Source organism: Terrapene carolina, unplaced genomic scaffold, assembly GCF_002925995.2.
Source record: "Terrapene carolina triunguis isolate 2854851 unplaced genomic scaffold, T_m_triunguis-2.0 Scaffold62, whole genome shotgun sequence".
In the NCBI taxonomy this organism is placed as follows: domain Eukaryota; kingdom Metazoa; phylum Chordata; order Testudines; family Emydidae; genus Terrapene; species Terrapene triunguis.
Genome location: NW_020664413.1, coordinates 39,637,609 through 39,654,543, shown reverse-complemented (window position 1 = coordinate 39,654,543; position 16,935 = coordinate 39,637,609). Strand labels below are relative to the sequence as shown.

Here is a 16,935-nt window from a genome sequence, read left to right as displayed (position 1 = left end):
TTATAGAGACTCCCTCTGGGGAAATTCTCCTTGTGATGGACATGCCCCGTTCACCAGGGTATGTATATATATTTCTTACTATATGTTCCATTCTATGCATCCGATGAAGTGGGCTGTAGCCCACAAAAGCTTATGCTCAAATAAATTTCTTAGTCTCTAAGGTGCCACAAGTACTCCTGTTCTTCCTAGGAAGATAAATCCTTAGAGCCCTCCTCCAAAGCCTCTCCAAAAAAGGAAATATATTTCCTCTCCCAGCCAGTCCCGCTCATAAAGGCCTCTGTCTCCAGCCAGAACTATGGCCTCTGAGAGGTCTTCCTCAAAGCTGGGTACCATGGGTGGGAAAGGCTTCTCCATTATGGGGGATGCGGGAAAACGCCACGGCTCTAAAACTAAACAGGGCTCCAGGAAGACCTTGGTATTGTCAGCTGGGGACGGTACCAAACATATAGGATCATTACCGTCATCTCAGACTCCACTCTGTGTGCCATTCCCACGTGGTACAATGTAAGTCTTCAACCTTATCAGCGCCAACGTCAAAGCCTTCCACAGCTCTGGTACCGTCGGATAAGGACAAACACTCAACACCACAGGATTTCAGATACCAGAAGGAACTGGCAAAGACTGCTGAACCAGAGTCTCCATTGTTAGCAGGTACTGAGCATCTCTTGGTACTGGGAACTTCTTAATCTCCAGATCCCTTTACATCTCTGGTGCCTTCGCCCCGCCCCATTCTCTGGGAGCTCCTCCATTAAAAGAAGAAGATGATGATGATGACTGATCCTCTGTTTCTTCCATTTCAGTGCAGGGTTCTCTGGTACACCCTTACACTAACCCCATCTCCTGAAGGGGTATGGAAGGTGCTCCGGAAGCTCATCACTCCTGGTTTTAATAATCCTGGATGCCACCGCTTCCCCTGTATGCACCTCAAAGGCCATATTAGGATCCCCGGGAAGCCTATTGTTGGCAGTTCTCTAGGGCCCTGACCGTATCCCATCGGGACGATAGGGAGACCCAAGCTTCCCCACCCCAGCAGCAGGAAGAAACATTTGAGGAGCAGGAGTCCAGGGCAACTAAAGAAGCCACAAGTCAGACCACCATCTCTGCCTCTTTGCCAGATGAGGCTCTGATACTTCTCCCCTGCCCCCCATCTGCAGCCAATTATTTTTGCCAGTTCCAGGACCTTGTTAAGTGGGTGACAGACTCTAAACCCATCTGATGTGGCTCCACAACAGGCATCATCAAAGCGCCAGTTTTGATGGGACCATCAAGGGTCTGAATTTCCAACCCTCATTAGTCTGCCAGCTTCAATGTTTTACCTACCTTCTCCCATTTGGCAACAGGCTCTTCCACTTCCAGAATGCAGGGGAGTGTATCACCTCAGACAAATGGGTCCTGGGAGTAATATCATCAGGCTACGCCATCCACTGTACTTCCCTCCCTCCTCATTCCCCTTCCCCGCCCCTCTTCAGGGACCCCTCTCACGAGTCCCTAATAAGGTACAAAGTAAATACCTTTCTTCATTTAGGAGCAATAGAACCGGTACCTCCTCAATACAAGGGAAAGGGCTTCTATTACAATTATTTCCTCATACCAAAGAAGAACAGAGGGTGGAGACCAGTTCTAGATCTAAGACTCCTAAACAGATTCATGAGTCCCCAGAAATTCAGGGTGGTGACCCTAGCAACTATAATTCCTTGTCTAGATTCAGGGGATTGGTTTCAGCTCTCAACCTGCAGCATGTATACTTCTATATAGCGGTGCACCCATCTCACAAGAGATTCCTCTGATTTGTGTTAGGCTAGAATCATTTCCAGTATCAAGTGCTCCCCTTCAGCCTCTATGCTCCGAGAGTATTCTCAAAGGTTCTGTCAGTAGTGGCTGCTTACCTGCTTCACCAGACTATAGTGGTATTTCTCTGGCATCCAGGGCACCTCTTCCCGTGGACAGGTTCCGAATATTATTAAGCCTTGTCAAATAAATTCTTGACAGTCTCCAGACCTCAGTCAGAAACTGCCTTCAACTTCTGGGTCACATGGCCACTTGCACTTTCGTGACAAAGCATGCAAAATTACACCTCCGCTGTTTTCAGGGGTTGCTCAGAACGGTTTACTCGCCAAACATACAGTCTAGGCAAGCAGGCATCAGTTCCCCAGTGGGTGAAGCATTCCCTAGACTGGTGGAAGGTTCATCACTATGTAGGGGGTCTCCTTCCTCCAACTTGCACCAACAGTGACTAACCACAGATGCATCTCTCTTGGGTTGGGGGGTGCACTTTGGCTCCCTGACAGCACAGGGCAAATGGTCACCTCAAGAGACCACCCTCCATATCAACCTCCTGGAGCTGAGAACAATAAATGCCTGTATGCATTTCCTACCTCTCATCAGACACAGATCTATCAGTCATATCAATCGACCAGGAATGACAAGATCCCCTTCCCTCTGCACCAAAGCCATAAAGTTGTGGAATTGGTGCATAAAGCATCACATAAGGATTTCAGCAATGTATCTGCCTGGCATACAGAATGTCACTGCTGACACACTCAGCAGGTGCTTCTCCGAAGAATACAAATGGGAGATGGATTATCAGGTTCTACACAGAATCTTTCAGACTTGGCAGTTTCCAGAAGGAGACCTTTTCGGCACAACCACAAACAAAAAATACCACCTATTTTGCTCAAAGTGGGGGGAGGGAGGGTTAGGTCACAATTGACTGGGAGATGCCTCCTCTTGCCTTGGACAGACAGACTGTTTTATGCCTTCCCTCCAGCGCCTCTCATCCTCAAGATGATAAACAAGATCAAGCAGGAAAAGGCTAGAGTGATTCTCAGAGCCACAGTGTGGTTGAGGCAACCGTGGTTCTCTTACCCATTTCACCTCACTCTCTATCCTCCAGCAGATCTTCCAGCCATCCCTCAACTCCTCTCTCAGGACACTGGACACCTGACGCATCCCAACCTGGGCATTCTTCACCTTAAGGTGTGGTTCCAGGATGTTTGTGGGGCTAGAATCATGCTGCTCTACGGAGGCACAACACATATTGTTAAATAGTAGAAAAGTTTCCACCAGAGCTACTTACCTCCAGAAGTGAACAAGATTCAGCCACTGTTGAAACTCCACAATGCTGCTCCTGATTCTGCCCCACGTCCTCTCATTCTGGAGTACCTGCTACAGCTTAAGAAATAGGGACTGTTCCTCAGTTCCATCAAAGTTCACCTGGCAGCCCTAACAGCCTTTCATATTGCCGTTGAAGGTTTCTCTGTTTGCTCATTCCACAACCACAAGATTTATGAAAGGCTTGGGGAATCTCTTCCCAGAGATAAAGGTTTCTGCTCCTGCTTGGGACCTGAATATGGTTCTCAAAAGCCTCACAAACCCCCTGTTGGAACCAATGGCCACCTGCTCCTTATTGAATTTATCAAGGAAAACAGCCTAGTGGCAGCTACCTCAGCCCACAGTCGGAGAGATTGGGGCTTTAATGGCAGACCTCCCCTTTCACAACATTTCACAAGGTTAAGGTGTCCTTGTGGCCCCAGGTTTCTCCCTCCAGTAACTTCCGAATTTCACCTAAATCAGACCATATATCTGCCCGTTTTCTTCCCAAAACCACATACTTCAAGCGGGAGACTGTTCTCCACACTCTAGATATCAGGAGGGTGTTATCCTTCTATCTAGAAAGAACTAAATCATTTCGTAAATCCAATAGATTATTTCTTTTGATTGCAAACAGATGTAAGGGTTTCACCATTTCTACCCAGAGACTCTACATGGATTTCTGAGTATATTATAACTTGCTACCAGGCTGTCAATGTTCCACCCCCTATCAGCGTTTCAGCACACTCAACTAGATCACATTACATCTATGGGTCTCCTTGAAAATGTTCCCATTCCAGAAATCTGCAAAGCCCGTACATGGTCTTTGGTACATACCTTCCCTAGATACTGTGCCTTGGTTGATGCGTCCAGGTCTGGTGCTGCAGTTGGCAATGCAGTTCTCTCTCCTGTGCTGGAACTCAATTCTGAAGCCCCTTTCTCCTACTGGGAATACTGCTCAGGAGTCACCAAGAGTGGAGCACCTATAGGGACACTACTCAAAGACAAAGAGGATACTCACCTTATGCAGTAAGTGTGGTTCTTTGAGATGTGTCCCCCCACTACCCACCCTCCTTCACCTCTGCTTCAGAGTTTCTCCTGAGACTCGGCGGTGCAGAAGTAACTGAGGGGGCAGTTCATCCAGGCAGCCTGATATAGCCTGCGTACAGGGCATGAGGATACCAACAGCGCATCTGAGGGCTGAATGGACAGTGCTAATAAAAATCTCAGATTGAGGGTGATTGGGGCGGGCACACACACCAAGAGAGCGCTCATAGTATCTTGAAGAACCACAGTTACTGCGCAGGATGAGTAACCTCTTTTCCTGTCACTAAGTGTTGAATGATCCTATTTACCTGACAATGTCATAATTCAAAGTAGCCTTAATTTTATTTTACTGGGAATGAGGTAATCTATGAAAGTGATTGGTAATGAGATAAAGGACCCCTAGAGATGAAATCTCTGACCCATTGAAGTCAATGGCAAAACTCGAATCGACTTCAGTAGGCCCAGAATTTCACCTCTTGTGCAAAACTAGTCCAAGACAGTAGTCCAAATTACTATCTTGACAGCTTTTTCAGTACCTATGAGGAATGTCTTGGTGGACTCAGTTCAGTTACTAGTGGACAGGAATTCACATGTCACAGCTTATCACAGCTCTTCTCCTCTAACATTGTTCCTGACAGTGCATTGGGAAGGCCATGGAAACTGTTGTGACAGAGTCATTCCAGAAGAGACCTTCCAGAAAAAGGGGGAGGCACATTGATTAAAGCAAAACCAAAGCTCATTGACATAATCTGGAGATAAACAGTTAGATTTAATCATGAGGACTCCTTTCAGACCTGTCACTCCCCAAACCTACCATGTCTCTACTTCTCTGCTTGAAGTCTGGCATTGTCTGCACTGATATTTAAATGTTTCTGTTTCAGAAAGCATGGATCCTGATGAACAGTTGGAAACACTTCATGAAGCATTGAAACTACTGCCACCTGCACACTGTGAAACCTTAAGGTATCTCATGGCGCATTTAAAGAGGTATGTGGTTTATTTTAAAAGAAATTAGATGAATTCATCTGAAACAAAGACCAATCTGCAGCCTCTACACAAGTCTATGTAAGCCCCATAAGATGTATTTGGGGCCTTGTAGAGGCTTCTATAAAGCAAATTGAGTTGTTTTTGTAAATTTAACACAACACTACAATTTCTCCAGTGTCATTTGTTATAGCAGAATGAACAAACTTAAATACAGTAACTCCTCACTTAACGTCCTCCCAGTTAACGTTGTTTTGTTGTTATGTTGCTGATCAATTAGAAAACATGCTCGTTTAAAGTTGCGCAATGCTCCCTTATAATGTCGTTTGGCAGCCGCCTGCTTTGTCCACTGCTTGCAGGAAGAACAGCCCGTTGGAGCTAGCTGGTGGGGGCTTGGAACCAGGGTGGACCGGCAGCCCCCCTATCAGCTCCCCATTCCCCCAAGTTCTCTGTGCGGCAGCCGCCCAGCAGGCCATCAATTGCCAGCAGTTCAGCTGTCCCTCCCCCCACTGCCATGTGCTGCTCCTGCCCTCTGCCTTGGAGCTGCTCCCGGGAGCCTCCTGCTTGCTGTGGGGGGTGGAGGGGAAGAGAGGGGCTGTCAGGGTGTCCCCCTGCTCCTGCACTCCACTTATCCCATCTTCCATAGAGCGGTGGGGACACACGACAGGGCTCAGGACGGAGGGAGCTTGCTGATCTACTTAACAAGGCAGTGTACTTAGAGTGAGGTCAGCATACTTAAAGGGGCAATGCGCATCTCTCTCTCTCACACACACGGTGTGTGTGTCTCTCTCTGTCTCTGTCTGCTATGCTGTCTCCCCTCCCTCTATTCATGCTGCCTTGTAGAGTGTGAGGCTACATTAACAACGAGTTAACCCTTGAGGGCTCAGCCAATTGCTAGTTCATCATTTAGCAGTAAGGCATTCCCTGGGAAATATCCCACCCTCTGACTTCATCACCTCAACCAAGCTTCACAATCATCATCACTGTGTACAGTATTAAATTGTTTAAAACTTATACTCTGTGTGTGTGTGTGTGTGTGTGTGTATATATATATACGTGTATAACGCGGTCAAAAAATCTTACCACGTTATAGGTAAAACCGCATTATATTGGGTAGGGAAGGATGTGCCTCCCCAAACAGCCTGGCCCCGACCCCTATCCGACCCCCACCTACTTCCTGCCCCCTGACTGACCCCTCAGAACCCCCGACCCATCCAACCTCCCCCCTCTCCTTGTCCCCTAACCGCCCCCTGAGACCCTCTGCCCCTTATCCAACCCCTCGGTGTGTCGGAGCCGTCCCTAGAGGGGTGCGGGGCCCGGGACAAATCAGCCCTCCCTGCTAGTCTCCTCACTGTCCACCCAGCGCTCCTGCCCACCACTCGCCTCCTCACCCCACCTACCCGCCCGCCTCCCCATTAGTCTCCTCATCGTCTGTCTGGCGCGCCTCCCCCCGTCCGCCTGACCGCTGCTCTCCTGCTCGCCGTCTTCCCGCCCGCCTGTCTCCTCACCCCCCTCTTGCCTGCCACTCACCACCCCACTTGCCCACCCGCCTCCCGCCCGCCTCCCACCCTTAACACATCGCTCAGAGCAGTGTGTCGGAGCCTGATGCACTGATCCGCCGGCACGCGCAGCCCCATCCCCCCAGAGTGCTGCTTTACCGCGTTGTATGTGAACCCGTGTTATATCGGGTCGCGTTATATCAGGGTAGAGGTGTAATAGTCTTTTGTCTGGTGGAAAAAATTTCCCTGCAACCTAACCCCCCCCCTATTTACATTCATTCTTATGGGGAAATTGGATTCGCTTAACATTGTTTCACTTAGTCGCATTTTTCAGGAACATAACTACTACATTAAGCGAGGAGTTACTGTATGTCTTAAAAGAACAGAGTATTAAAATACACTAAAACAGATAGACAGACATTGTGCTTTCTCCCACCTTCTGCACTTTCCATAGGCCTTAAGGACTTAGACCAGTAAAAAACCCACAGTTTTGATGCAAATAATAATAATATGCCTAACCAATTTTTATTCTATTTGTAGGTACTATAAATATCTACAAGGCAAAAAACTATTCCCCTTCTGTTGTCAAAGTATATACAAAACCACAGAGTAAAAAATGGAATTGGCATATTAGCTACTGTGCCCATTTTAATTTGTGACATGTACCTATTGTCAACATGTGCCTATTGTCATGAATAATCATTTCTTGCCGCATAAATATTTTCATTTTAAGTCTTTTTAGTGAAAACACAGTTGCACTGTAGGATTTGTTGAGTCTGCTGAGTATGTCCAGCAAAATGCAACCCCAGGGCTGCTGCATGTTCTGGACCAGATATGTCAGTGTCCACTTATTTCAATGGAACTTCAAATGAACGTATTAGTATAGCCTCAGGAATGGACGACCAGCAGCAAAGTAGTTAAAAAGCAAACTTTACTATTTGTAAAGCTGATTTTTCATATCCTATTGTTCAAGGGTTGTTGCTGATCTGTTGATTAGCAGATCAATTTATAAATTCTTACGCTGCTGGCATTTGCTAAGTATAAGGAGGAAGAGGCAACACAATTTATAATATTTCAATTATTTTTAGTTTCTGTTGTTTAATATACTTACTGAAAAGAGTTGTAGTGAGGGAACAGCTAGCTCACTCGCTTGTTGCAAAATTTAGCTAATTAGCCATTGATCCTTTATTTGGAATCATAAACTAGGAAGCAGGGTTTTGGAAATACCAGAATAATATGTCAAAAAAAGAGGACATCAAATTCTGACAACTATTGTATAAGCCTGAAGGGATTTTATTCAGCATAGGAGATTAGATAGTTCAGCAATGTGGAAGAACTTAAGTGTTTTTATAACCCACAAACTTCCTACCAATGGATATTTAGTCATTTACAAGAATCCTTATGGAGATTTGTTTTATGGTAAAGCAGCAGTGTATATTAAGTCCTTTGTTTAGTCTGCGAACAAACTCATTTACAAATCTGAATTTGTTTTATTGAGAAAGGCAATTAACTGCCATAAACCAAAGCAGAAGTTTAGTGTCTCTAGACAGCATGTTGTTTACTACTATTATGCCAGTAACCAGAATTTGGGGAGACATTTATTCTGTGTCTCCGCACTTCTTAACCATATACTGTCTGAGAATACTCTATATAGTCTGCTCTGTGTGCATACGTGGTAAATTATATTCTGTGGTCCACCCAAAGATAATATAATAGCAGATGGTGAGCTTTGGAACAGGCACTGGTGGACCCTACATTCCAGATAACCAGCAGTAGGAAGTTGCTACAAGTGGTGGCAAAGCTGCACTAGCAGTTTATAACCCCACTCTATTAGGGACCCAAGAGCTGTGTGATGCAGCCAAGGAGGGGTGGGGTAAGCCTGCCAAAGCACTGACTTAGCGTATTTGTTAGATGGCCTCTACAAATGAGGCTCCAATGCGGCCCTGATGGATTTTAAAGCAGCCCCAGGGTGAGTCCCCGTTCAGGTGCTGCTGTTCTTGTCTGTGCCAGGGGATGTAATTTGCATCACTTGTGCCTGTGGGAGAGAATCTCACCCCACTTCATGTCATGGTTAGTTTGCAATGTATATATCAAATGAATTCAGATGTGAATATAATAGAATGCATGAGAGAGAAACAGTTTGATCAGGTTTCCCCTATCCTGTAAGTGGTAACACTACATTTGTGGTGAATTTTAAATTGGTAATCTTATTATAGTCCTGTAAAGAGGATCTTTACGCTAAGTTTTGCCTTCCCGCCTAAATGGCCCTCAGTACGTTTATAAATGGCAAAAGTAGCATTACTGTGCACCCATGTTCTGATTTGTAGGAACATCCCCCCACACACACCCTACATAGGGCCTGTGAAGTAGTCTCTCCACAGGTTTTGGGGAAAGGTAAAGAATGCACTTTTTGCTCCTCCCCTCTGCCCGGGGTTTTCAGACACATGTCGATGTGCACTGTGTCATCAACCAGTATTTGGTATGACATGCCTTGTGTTTAACGTTGTCCTCCTTTACAGGGTAACCCTTCATGAAAAGGAGAATCTCATGAATGCAGAGAATCTTGGCATTGTTTTTGGACCAACCCTTATGCGAGCACCAGAACTTGATGCAATGGCTGCACTGAATGATATCCGTTACCAGAGACTTGTGGTGGAGATGCTTATAAAAAATGAAGACATTTTATTTTGAATATTTTGTTTTGTTCTTTCTAAAAAAGGAAACAACAATATTCTGTGGAGGAAGGAATATTTTAATGTAATTTAACTGGCTCTTGTAGCTGAATTCCATATTTGCTAGAGCTTTTGATGTATACAGGATAAAAATGAAGGAACGCGGTGTCGCTTCTGTAGTGCCATTCAGCTGATGTTGAAAAAAGGTTAACACATTTTCCAGTACTAGTAATCCTGGGTGTTTATCATGTTTAAAGCAAAAATCTAAAGCTCGATTGCATGATTGGCTTCATGTTCTCCCTGTTTTGATGAAGATCTTTCTGCAAAAGAAACAAGAGAACCGGTGCAGCATCTTTTATAAGCATCTTTGTTCTGGATAGTTTGTGATTGTAATTTAGCATGTTTCTCAGTGTAAACCTATTGTGAATTTGCTTTTATGTTCTATGTAATTGGTTTCTGATACTAAAAAAGAATGATTTCTGTGAAATGGGGCTTCTGGCTGTATGTTGACATTTCCTATCATTGTTTTCCCACTTTCTTGGGTGATTTCTTCCTGGGTTTCTCTCAGTTCTTTATCATGTAATAATTTGTTTTTAATAGAAACAAAATGTGTACTTTGTCACTTTAAGTAATTCTTCACGCCTTTTATCGTGGTTGCAGTAAAATCTGCAACACTGTACAATATTTCCTTTATTGTTGTTTCAATTGTAATTTTGTATTTTTATCTGGCATGCATATATTAATTTATTAAATTTTGCTATTAGAAATCTCACATTGTGCTGTGTTTTCTTTTAAATTAATGAAAATATTTTCAATGCCTTTGTTTTCACATTTATGTTCACAAAATAAAATATCAACTCATTTCTTGTTGAGCTATTTGAATGATGTGTGATATTTTGGCACTCAGAATATACTGAATGACCTTTGACTGAAAAGAGACAATTTATATTTCTGTTAATTTTTTGGTAGGACATTCCCAATCTAAGTAGCTTGGAGTCTGACACTTGTTAAGGTTCCCATCAAATTCTCATGATTTTATTTGCAAAATTCTTTAATCAGCATCCAGAACATTTTGCAAGAGCTCCTCAGCACCTCTTAAAAAACAAAAACTAATGAAATTCTGCAAAGCCTCCAGTACTATTAATAACTTTCTATGAATTTTTCCAAAAATGTGTACAGTTATTTGCTTGTACATAGGCCAGTATTGCAATTTACAGTTACACAAATATAGGTGGCCAGAATAGGTGAATCCACTACTTATTTACAAATATACCAAACTATATTTGCTTCAGGCTTAAATTGTTCAACACTGACCCCGACACTTCTGTCCTCCCCTCCATCTCCTCCATATGAAGGGGAAATGACCAAAAATGATAAATAATTCATCAATCTAGGGAAGAGCAATGCATACAAATTGCTTCTTATCAGCCTTTCAGCAGTACCAATGATACAGCCACTCCATGTATTCACATTTTATTCTCTAGAAATGCTCCTGAGTGTGACAAAGCAATATTATTCCATCCAACAGCGTAGAGTCTGACTGCACATCTCTGAGCAGGTTAACACCGAAAGTCACACCACAGTAAGTTTTAGTAAACCTACAAGCACTATTTTCTCAGCTTTCACAATTTCTATAAGACTGGTACTCCAGTGAATTTTGATTGGAATTGTTGGAATTTTCTGTACTGTTGTAATCACAGCCCTAAAAAACAAACAAACCAACCAAATGTTTTCATGTTAAGGTTTCTGACTCACTCGTCACCAAAAAAATGGCAGACCAGATTTGTCCAAGTGCAATATGTGACTATATCAGGTCTTCACCTCCTCAAATATATTGGACCTGATTCTCCATTGCCTTGCACGTGTGTAATCATTTACACAAGTGCAAAGTGAGTGCACACTGGATGTCAAATGTTACCATTCTGATTTGCATTTATGGAGCAAGCAAAGCAAGGTCTGATGCTCAACTTAGTGGCATTTCTCAGTCTGTAAAAAGATCACTTTGGAACACTGCAACCAATCCATTTCAAAATTGCAGGGAATGTTCTAAGCATCAGTGGGCACAATACTATTTATTTTGGTACAATCAGAACACCAGAAAAGCCAGATTCACAGGAAAAGCAGGAGGCCCAAACTGCCTTTGCAGACAGAACAATCTCTCCGTTGCCCCATGCTGCTGCCTCCATGTATCACACAAACAAACAGCACTCGAGTCATGCAGCAACGCGCTGGGCCGCTGCTCCGGTATTCCTTTTTTAGGAAGGACTTGAGCACTGCCAGTGCTCCTTGCCCTGTAAGCCTGTGCTCGGTGGTGGTGAAGTGTGACCACTTGCCTCCCCCCGCCTCCATCAACGGTCAGTCTCTTCTGTGCTGTGGGAGTTGGGCCATGGCAAAGCGATGAGCGAGCAGCCACCCCTGCCCAGAGGCTTCAGGAAGTGGGGACTGGCCTGGTGTGGTGGCTAGGGTGACCAGATGTCCAGATTTTTATAGGGGTAGTCCCGATTTTGGGGGCTTTTTCTTATATAGGCTCCTATTACCCCCCCACCCCCTCTCCTGATTTTTCACACTTGCTGTCTGGTCACTCCCTGCTCAGCGGAGTGTGCTGCTGGGTTGGAGCTGGCTGGGCCCAGCACGCTCAGGATGTGGCGCTCCGGAAGCACTGGGCTCCAGCTCCTCTCCCGGGCAATCAAGAACACAGCTGCCTAGCCGGCCAGACAGGACCTTATCCACTGGCATCCCCAGGCTGGCAGAGTAGTGGGAGGGGGAGAACCAGCAGGCTGCATCCTAGCAGAGACTGGTGGGCTCCTGTTTAGGCCATGCCAGGTGCAGAACAGGCTGCTGCACTCAGAGCTATTGCTGTGCCAGCTGCCCAAGACAGACAGTGTGGATCCTGGGATGCCCAAGGCCAGGACCTGGGCCTACTGCTGCCTACTGGGCACCTGCTGTTGCAAAGAGCTTCCTGAGCATGTATGTCCTGGTGGTGGTGTGATTTGCCTAACTGATCCTGGTGTGCCAGTACCAGTGGGACCTGCTGCTCTGGACTGAGAGCTGGGCCAGAATGCTGCTCTTCACCATGAGTTTCATCATGGTCTCCTTCCCTTACGGCTCAGGCTACTGGTGTGCAATAAAAAGTATGCACCAGTCCAGCACTTTTTTGGGAAGCCAGAACAGCTGTCCAGTACTTTTATTTTTAGGACTGGAGCACTAGAGATAACATTGCTAAAGTTAATACAAAAGGCTCAAAGATATGCCTGTGCTCATCTTATCTGTCACAGCACTCACTGCTGGATTTATACGGCGCTGCCATAACAGCTTCATGTGCCCTCTGCCATGTTCATACCCGGCTGCTCTAATGGCCCCTTATCCCCTCTGCTGTTTTTCTAATGCACTGCTCTAACAGCTCCATACGCCCTCTGCTGGATGTATACTGTGCTACTCTAATGGTCCCATATGCTCTCTCCCCTGTGTAAATGACCTAATACACTCTCTGCTGTTACACCACACTGCTCTAACCAGGGCCAGCTCTGGCTTTTTTGCCGCCCCAGGCAAAAAAGCCTCCCGCCGCCGCCACCACCACCCCCCCTGGCCACCGGCGGGGAGCGCGGCAGGGGAGGGGGCCGAGCCCAGCCGCGGCCCCGCTCTCCCCGGCCGGCCGGAGCGCCGGGAGGAGGGCGGAGAGCCCGGCCGCGGCCCCGCTCTCCCCGACCGGCCGGAGCGCCGGGGGGAGGGCTGAGAGCGCAGCCGGGGCCCCGCTCTCCCCGACCGGCCGGAGCGCCGGGGGGAGGGCTGAGAGCCCAGCCGGGGCCCCGCTCTCCCCGGCCGGCCGGAGCGCCGGGGGAGGGCGGTGAGCCCGGCCGCAGCCCCGCTCTCCCCGGGTGAGCGCCGCTCCCCTCCAGGTGCCGCCCCAAGCACATCCTTGGAGGGCTGGTGCCTGGAGCCGGCCCTGGCTCTAACAGCCCCAATTCTCAGGTTTTTGGTGCAATGCCTTCCCAGTGTTGTACTCCTAAATCATCTTTAGGTCCATGATCTTTTTTTTTTAAAATAATGTTTGCTGGCTTTTCTGAGTTCTTGACTTGTTTGAACTGCTACACCTGTAGATGTGTTATCTCAGATGCTTCCCTGCATTTGGATTGCTTTTCACCATGCTGCCAGTGCATTACACCCTCAAAGCCAGCATAGACAGCCATGTAGGGACATCCTCCAATGTGCTAGAGCTGGTATAGAGTCCCGTACAACCAATTATCAGCAGCCAGCATAGTGTGGCTAGAGAAGGGGTCATCACTGGGACTTCCCTGTGCGCTGGCAATCCTGTTGTAATGACACGTTGGGTATGTTGACACTGCATGTGAAGGTGTGACTGTAGCACGGATCGGTATACCCATGCGAGCTATAATCTAGCCAACACTAGTAGTGTACATGGTACAGGCTAGCATCTGGTTCCACAACAGACTGTACTTGAGTGGCTAGCCTGTGCTGAAGCCCATGCCACTATGTCTACATCATTACTATCGTAACTCACATTAGCTAGACTAAAGCTAGCACACATATGCCTACCCATGCTACAATCACACTTTCATGTGCAGTGGAGATATACCCTTTGCATCCTTTGGCAGAGTAGGTTTTAGTGGATTGTCCAAAGGACACACAGTGAAAACTTTTGTTCTGAATTCCTGTCTGTGCAAAATCCATCTGTTCAAGGCGTATTGCAGGAAGTGCATGGTAAACAGGAGTAATTTGGATAATTTTATCAGCCTTTGTCTATCCATGCTTTCTCCAATATGAAGTACACCGCTCATCCGGTCCAAGTGTGCTAACAGATTGATGCTGTTGACAGTAATGACTGTATGCCTCACTTTTCAGAACAGCCTTTAGAAGCACTGGCACATCTAGAGCAACATTGCCAGTTGCTCAGAAGAAAACTGGATTGGATCCAAAATGAGTTGGAGACAACAAACCCAAAATATCAGACATTGATTGGACTCTCAATAACCAACAGCCAATGAGCAACGGGTCATGTAAGCTGCTATTGAACTTGCCCTGGGCACATTCCTGTTCGCTGCTGGTGCTGGAAATGCCATCCCTCCTTGGAGTGATAAGAATTATCTAGTCTGGGAAGTGTTCAGTCTTTAGAAACTGACGCATATTGCTTCAAAAAGCCACATGCAACTGTAAAATTAACCCAACATATCACAATCTGTAGCTCCTCCTAAGGGCCCACAATCAACTTTAGAAAGCCACCAATAGTCATGGGCAACCTTGGGAAGACTGGCCCAGGAACGGAAAGAAGCTAAACTGCCATCAGCTTCTAAGAGGAGGGTGGGGTTTGGCTCTCTACTTAATTTCCTTTGTTTACACATCCCTCTTTAGAGCTAGATAATGAGTAATTAAGATTTTTCTCTGCAACTACTATACATATGGACTTCTGGTTCATGTATCTGTTTCTCTCCTGTAATAAGCACACTCTATTTTCCCTCGATCACAAAACGTGACTATAGATAGACGAAAATACACACCAAATATTGATAATAAAACCTCTGACTATGTTAAGCAACAAATAATCTCAGGGCTGTGGAGTCTGCATAATTAAGACTGTCAGAATGTTTCTGATAAAGATGTACTTACCCAAACACCAGAGTGGAAAGCACATTCTGGAATGTACAGTCATCTACAGTGAAATATGTGAATTTATTCTATTTAATTTTACATGCTTCGTCCATTAATGTGAAATGATTTTCCTCTTTTAAATAATAAAGCTAATTAAAATCATTTCAGTAAGGTGATTATTTTTCATTAAGTTTTGTCACAATGTATTAAGTGTACATTAGGTGGTTACTGACTTGCTTTTCAGTGCTTGAAATATACTTGTAGCATTTCATTTACAAAGCTGTACCTTACATTCAGATGGTTGGGCCCTAATTTGCATTAGTAATAGGGAAAGGGGCTTTGAGGGACTAGTACAACTATCAAAATATTTGATTGACTTTTAATTCCTAGAGACCTGTTTGGATTTCAAACCCTGCAAGTAAAGCGATTGTTCACATCCCAGAACCACTGCATTAAGGTGACATAATTCAGCATGACTGACTGTGCCTGCCTAAGAGAAGTACAATCCTGGAAAAATGTATGGGACTGCAGGTCAGGTTTTAAAATACATGGGCTTAATGAGGGATTGCTTAAGATCTGAGTTTAAAAAAGAAGCCAGTTCTGGAGATGGGAAAGGAAAAACCAAGAAAGACTGCTCAGTCCAATTTGTGGGGAAAATATAAGGGAAAAGAAGCCGAATAAGTTCATTGTAACCAAAGGGGCATGTAGGAATAGTACTAGGGGAAAGTAAGTCCATTAATAGGGGCAGAGAAAGAGGATGAAATTAATGACTCAAAAATAGCTAAGGCACTGAATGTCTTTTTAAAATCTGTCTCTAACAGGGAAAAATAAAGATAAAATAGCAGAAAAGTTTAGGGAGGAATTGTTTAGGGGAAATTTTGGGTGCATAATTAGTAGTGATAGCATGAAATGAAAAAAAAAAGGGAAATTTTAAGTTATCAGAAAAAAACTTCTTGGCTGTGAGGTATAATAAACTGCAAAATAATCTCTCAAAGGAAATAGTGACTGCGTCATTGCTTGAGCCATTTAGATCTAGACTGGACCAAATACTAGAATATGTACAGTGAGCAATGTCAGGGCTGGCCTTACCCTGAGGCGGCCGCCTCAGGTGCCAGACTGTGTTGGGGGGTGCCACTAGGACCCAGAGTGTAGAAAATTGTGTCTGCTGCTGGTGCATATGTATTCTCTCTGCTCTAGATGCACAGAGCTGGTGGAGTGCTGTGCTGGAGGAAGGAGGGCACAAGAGACATAACAGTCAGGCAGAAGAAAAGGTGAGAGGGAATAACAGAAAGCAGCAGGAGCTGCAGGGAGAGAGAGGAGGAGGAGCATCTTATGTACCTCTCTAGCACCCCCAGGAGCCGGGACTGATTAACACCAGCTTCTCAGGGAGCTTCCTGTTTCCTGCTGCTTCCCTGAACCCACTTGAGGAGAACAGGCAGTCAACTGAAGTAGTAGGAGCCAGTTAGGCCCTTAAGATGCTGATATCTTCCTTCACTCAGGCCCTGCTACCAGCCTGCTTATTTGTCCCCTTCAATTGAGTGTTGAGAGCCACTATAGCTGGCACAGAACAGCAGTCATGAGTGAAAGAAGAAAACGCCCCTCTGGGGCAGCATTCAGAAAAGAAAGCAAGCGAAGGAAGCTTTTCTATCTAAGCAGGAAGGAGCTCTCCTGAGATACATAGACACAAATGTTCACGGTGAGCCTTCCGGCCCCAGTGAGGATGTGAGTGGTGAGGAGATGCCTGATCTTCCAGTTAGTCAGAGTGCAGGTGACCTGGCAGTTACTGCAGCATCCATATCTCCATCTCAAATGGATGTAACCAGGCACATTCCTGAAGAAAAGTGTAGATCAGAGAAGAGTGGGGGGGGGGCGCAAGGAACAGCTGCTGTTGAGTTTAGTTTCTTAAGTCTAGATGATCCAGGACTGTGTACCCACTTGAGCAGCAGCCTGAGGGATTTCCTTGTAGTACATGGGCCACAGCAAGTGAAAAACTTCATGTTCCCCAAAGACAATGAAAATAGAAGTTTCCATCCAACACA

General features: G+C 45.5%; 1 protein-coding gene across 9 annotated transcripts in view; it reads left to right on the top strand.

The window, feature by feature from the left end:
• CHN1 (chimerin 1) overlaps window positions 1-9,330 on the top strand; it is a 154,058-nt gene extending 144,728 nt beyond the window's left edge. For all 9 annotated transcript variants that reach the window (XM_026647580.1, XM_026647585.2, XM_026647581.2 and 6 more), the window contains 2 exons: window positions 5,019-5,124; window positions 9,140-9,330. In XM_026647580.1, coding sequence (XP_026503365.1) covers window positions 5,019-5,124; window positions 9,140-9,311 — 278 coding nt within the window. In that variant the 3' untranslated portion in view covers window positions 9,312-9,330. The remainder of the gene's footprint in view (window positions 1-5,018; window positions 5,125-9,139) is intronic.
• Window positions 9,331-16,935: the final 7,605 nt, after the last annotated feature.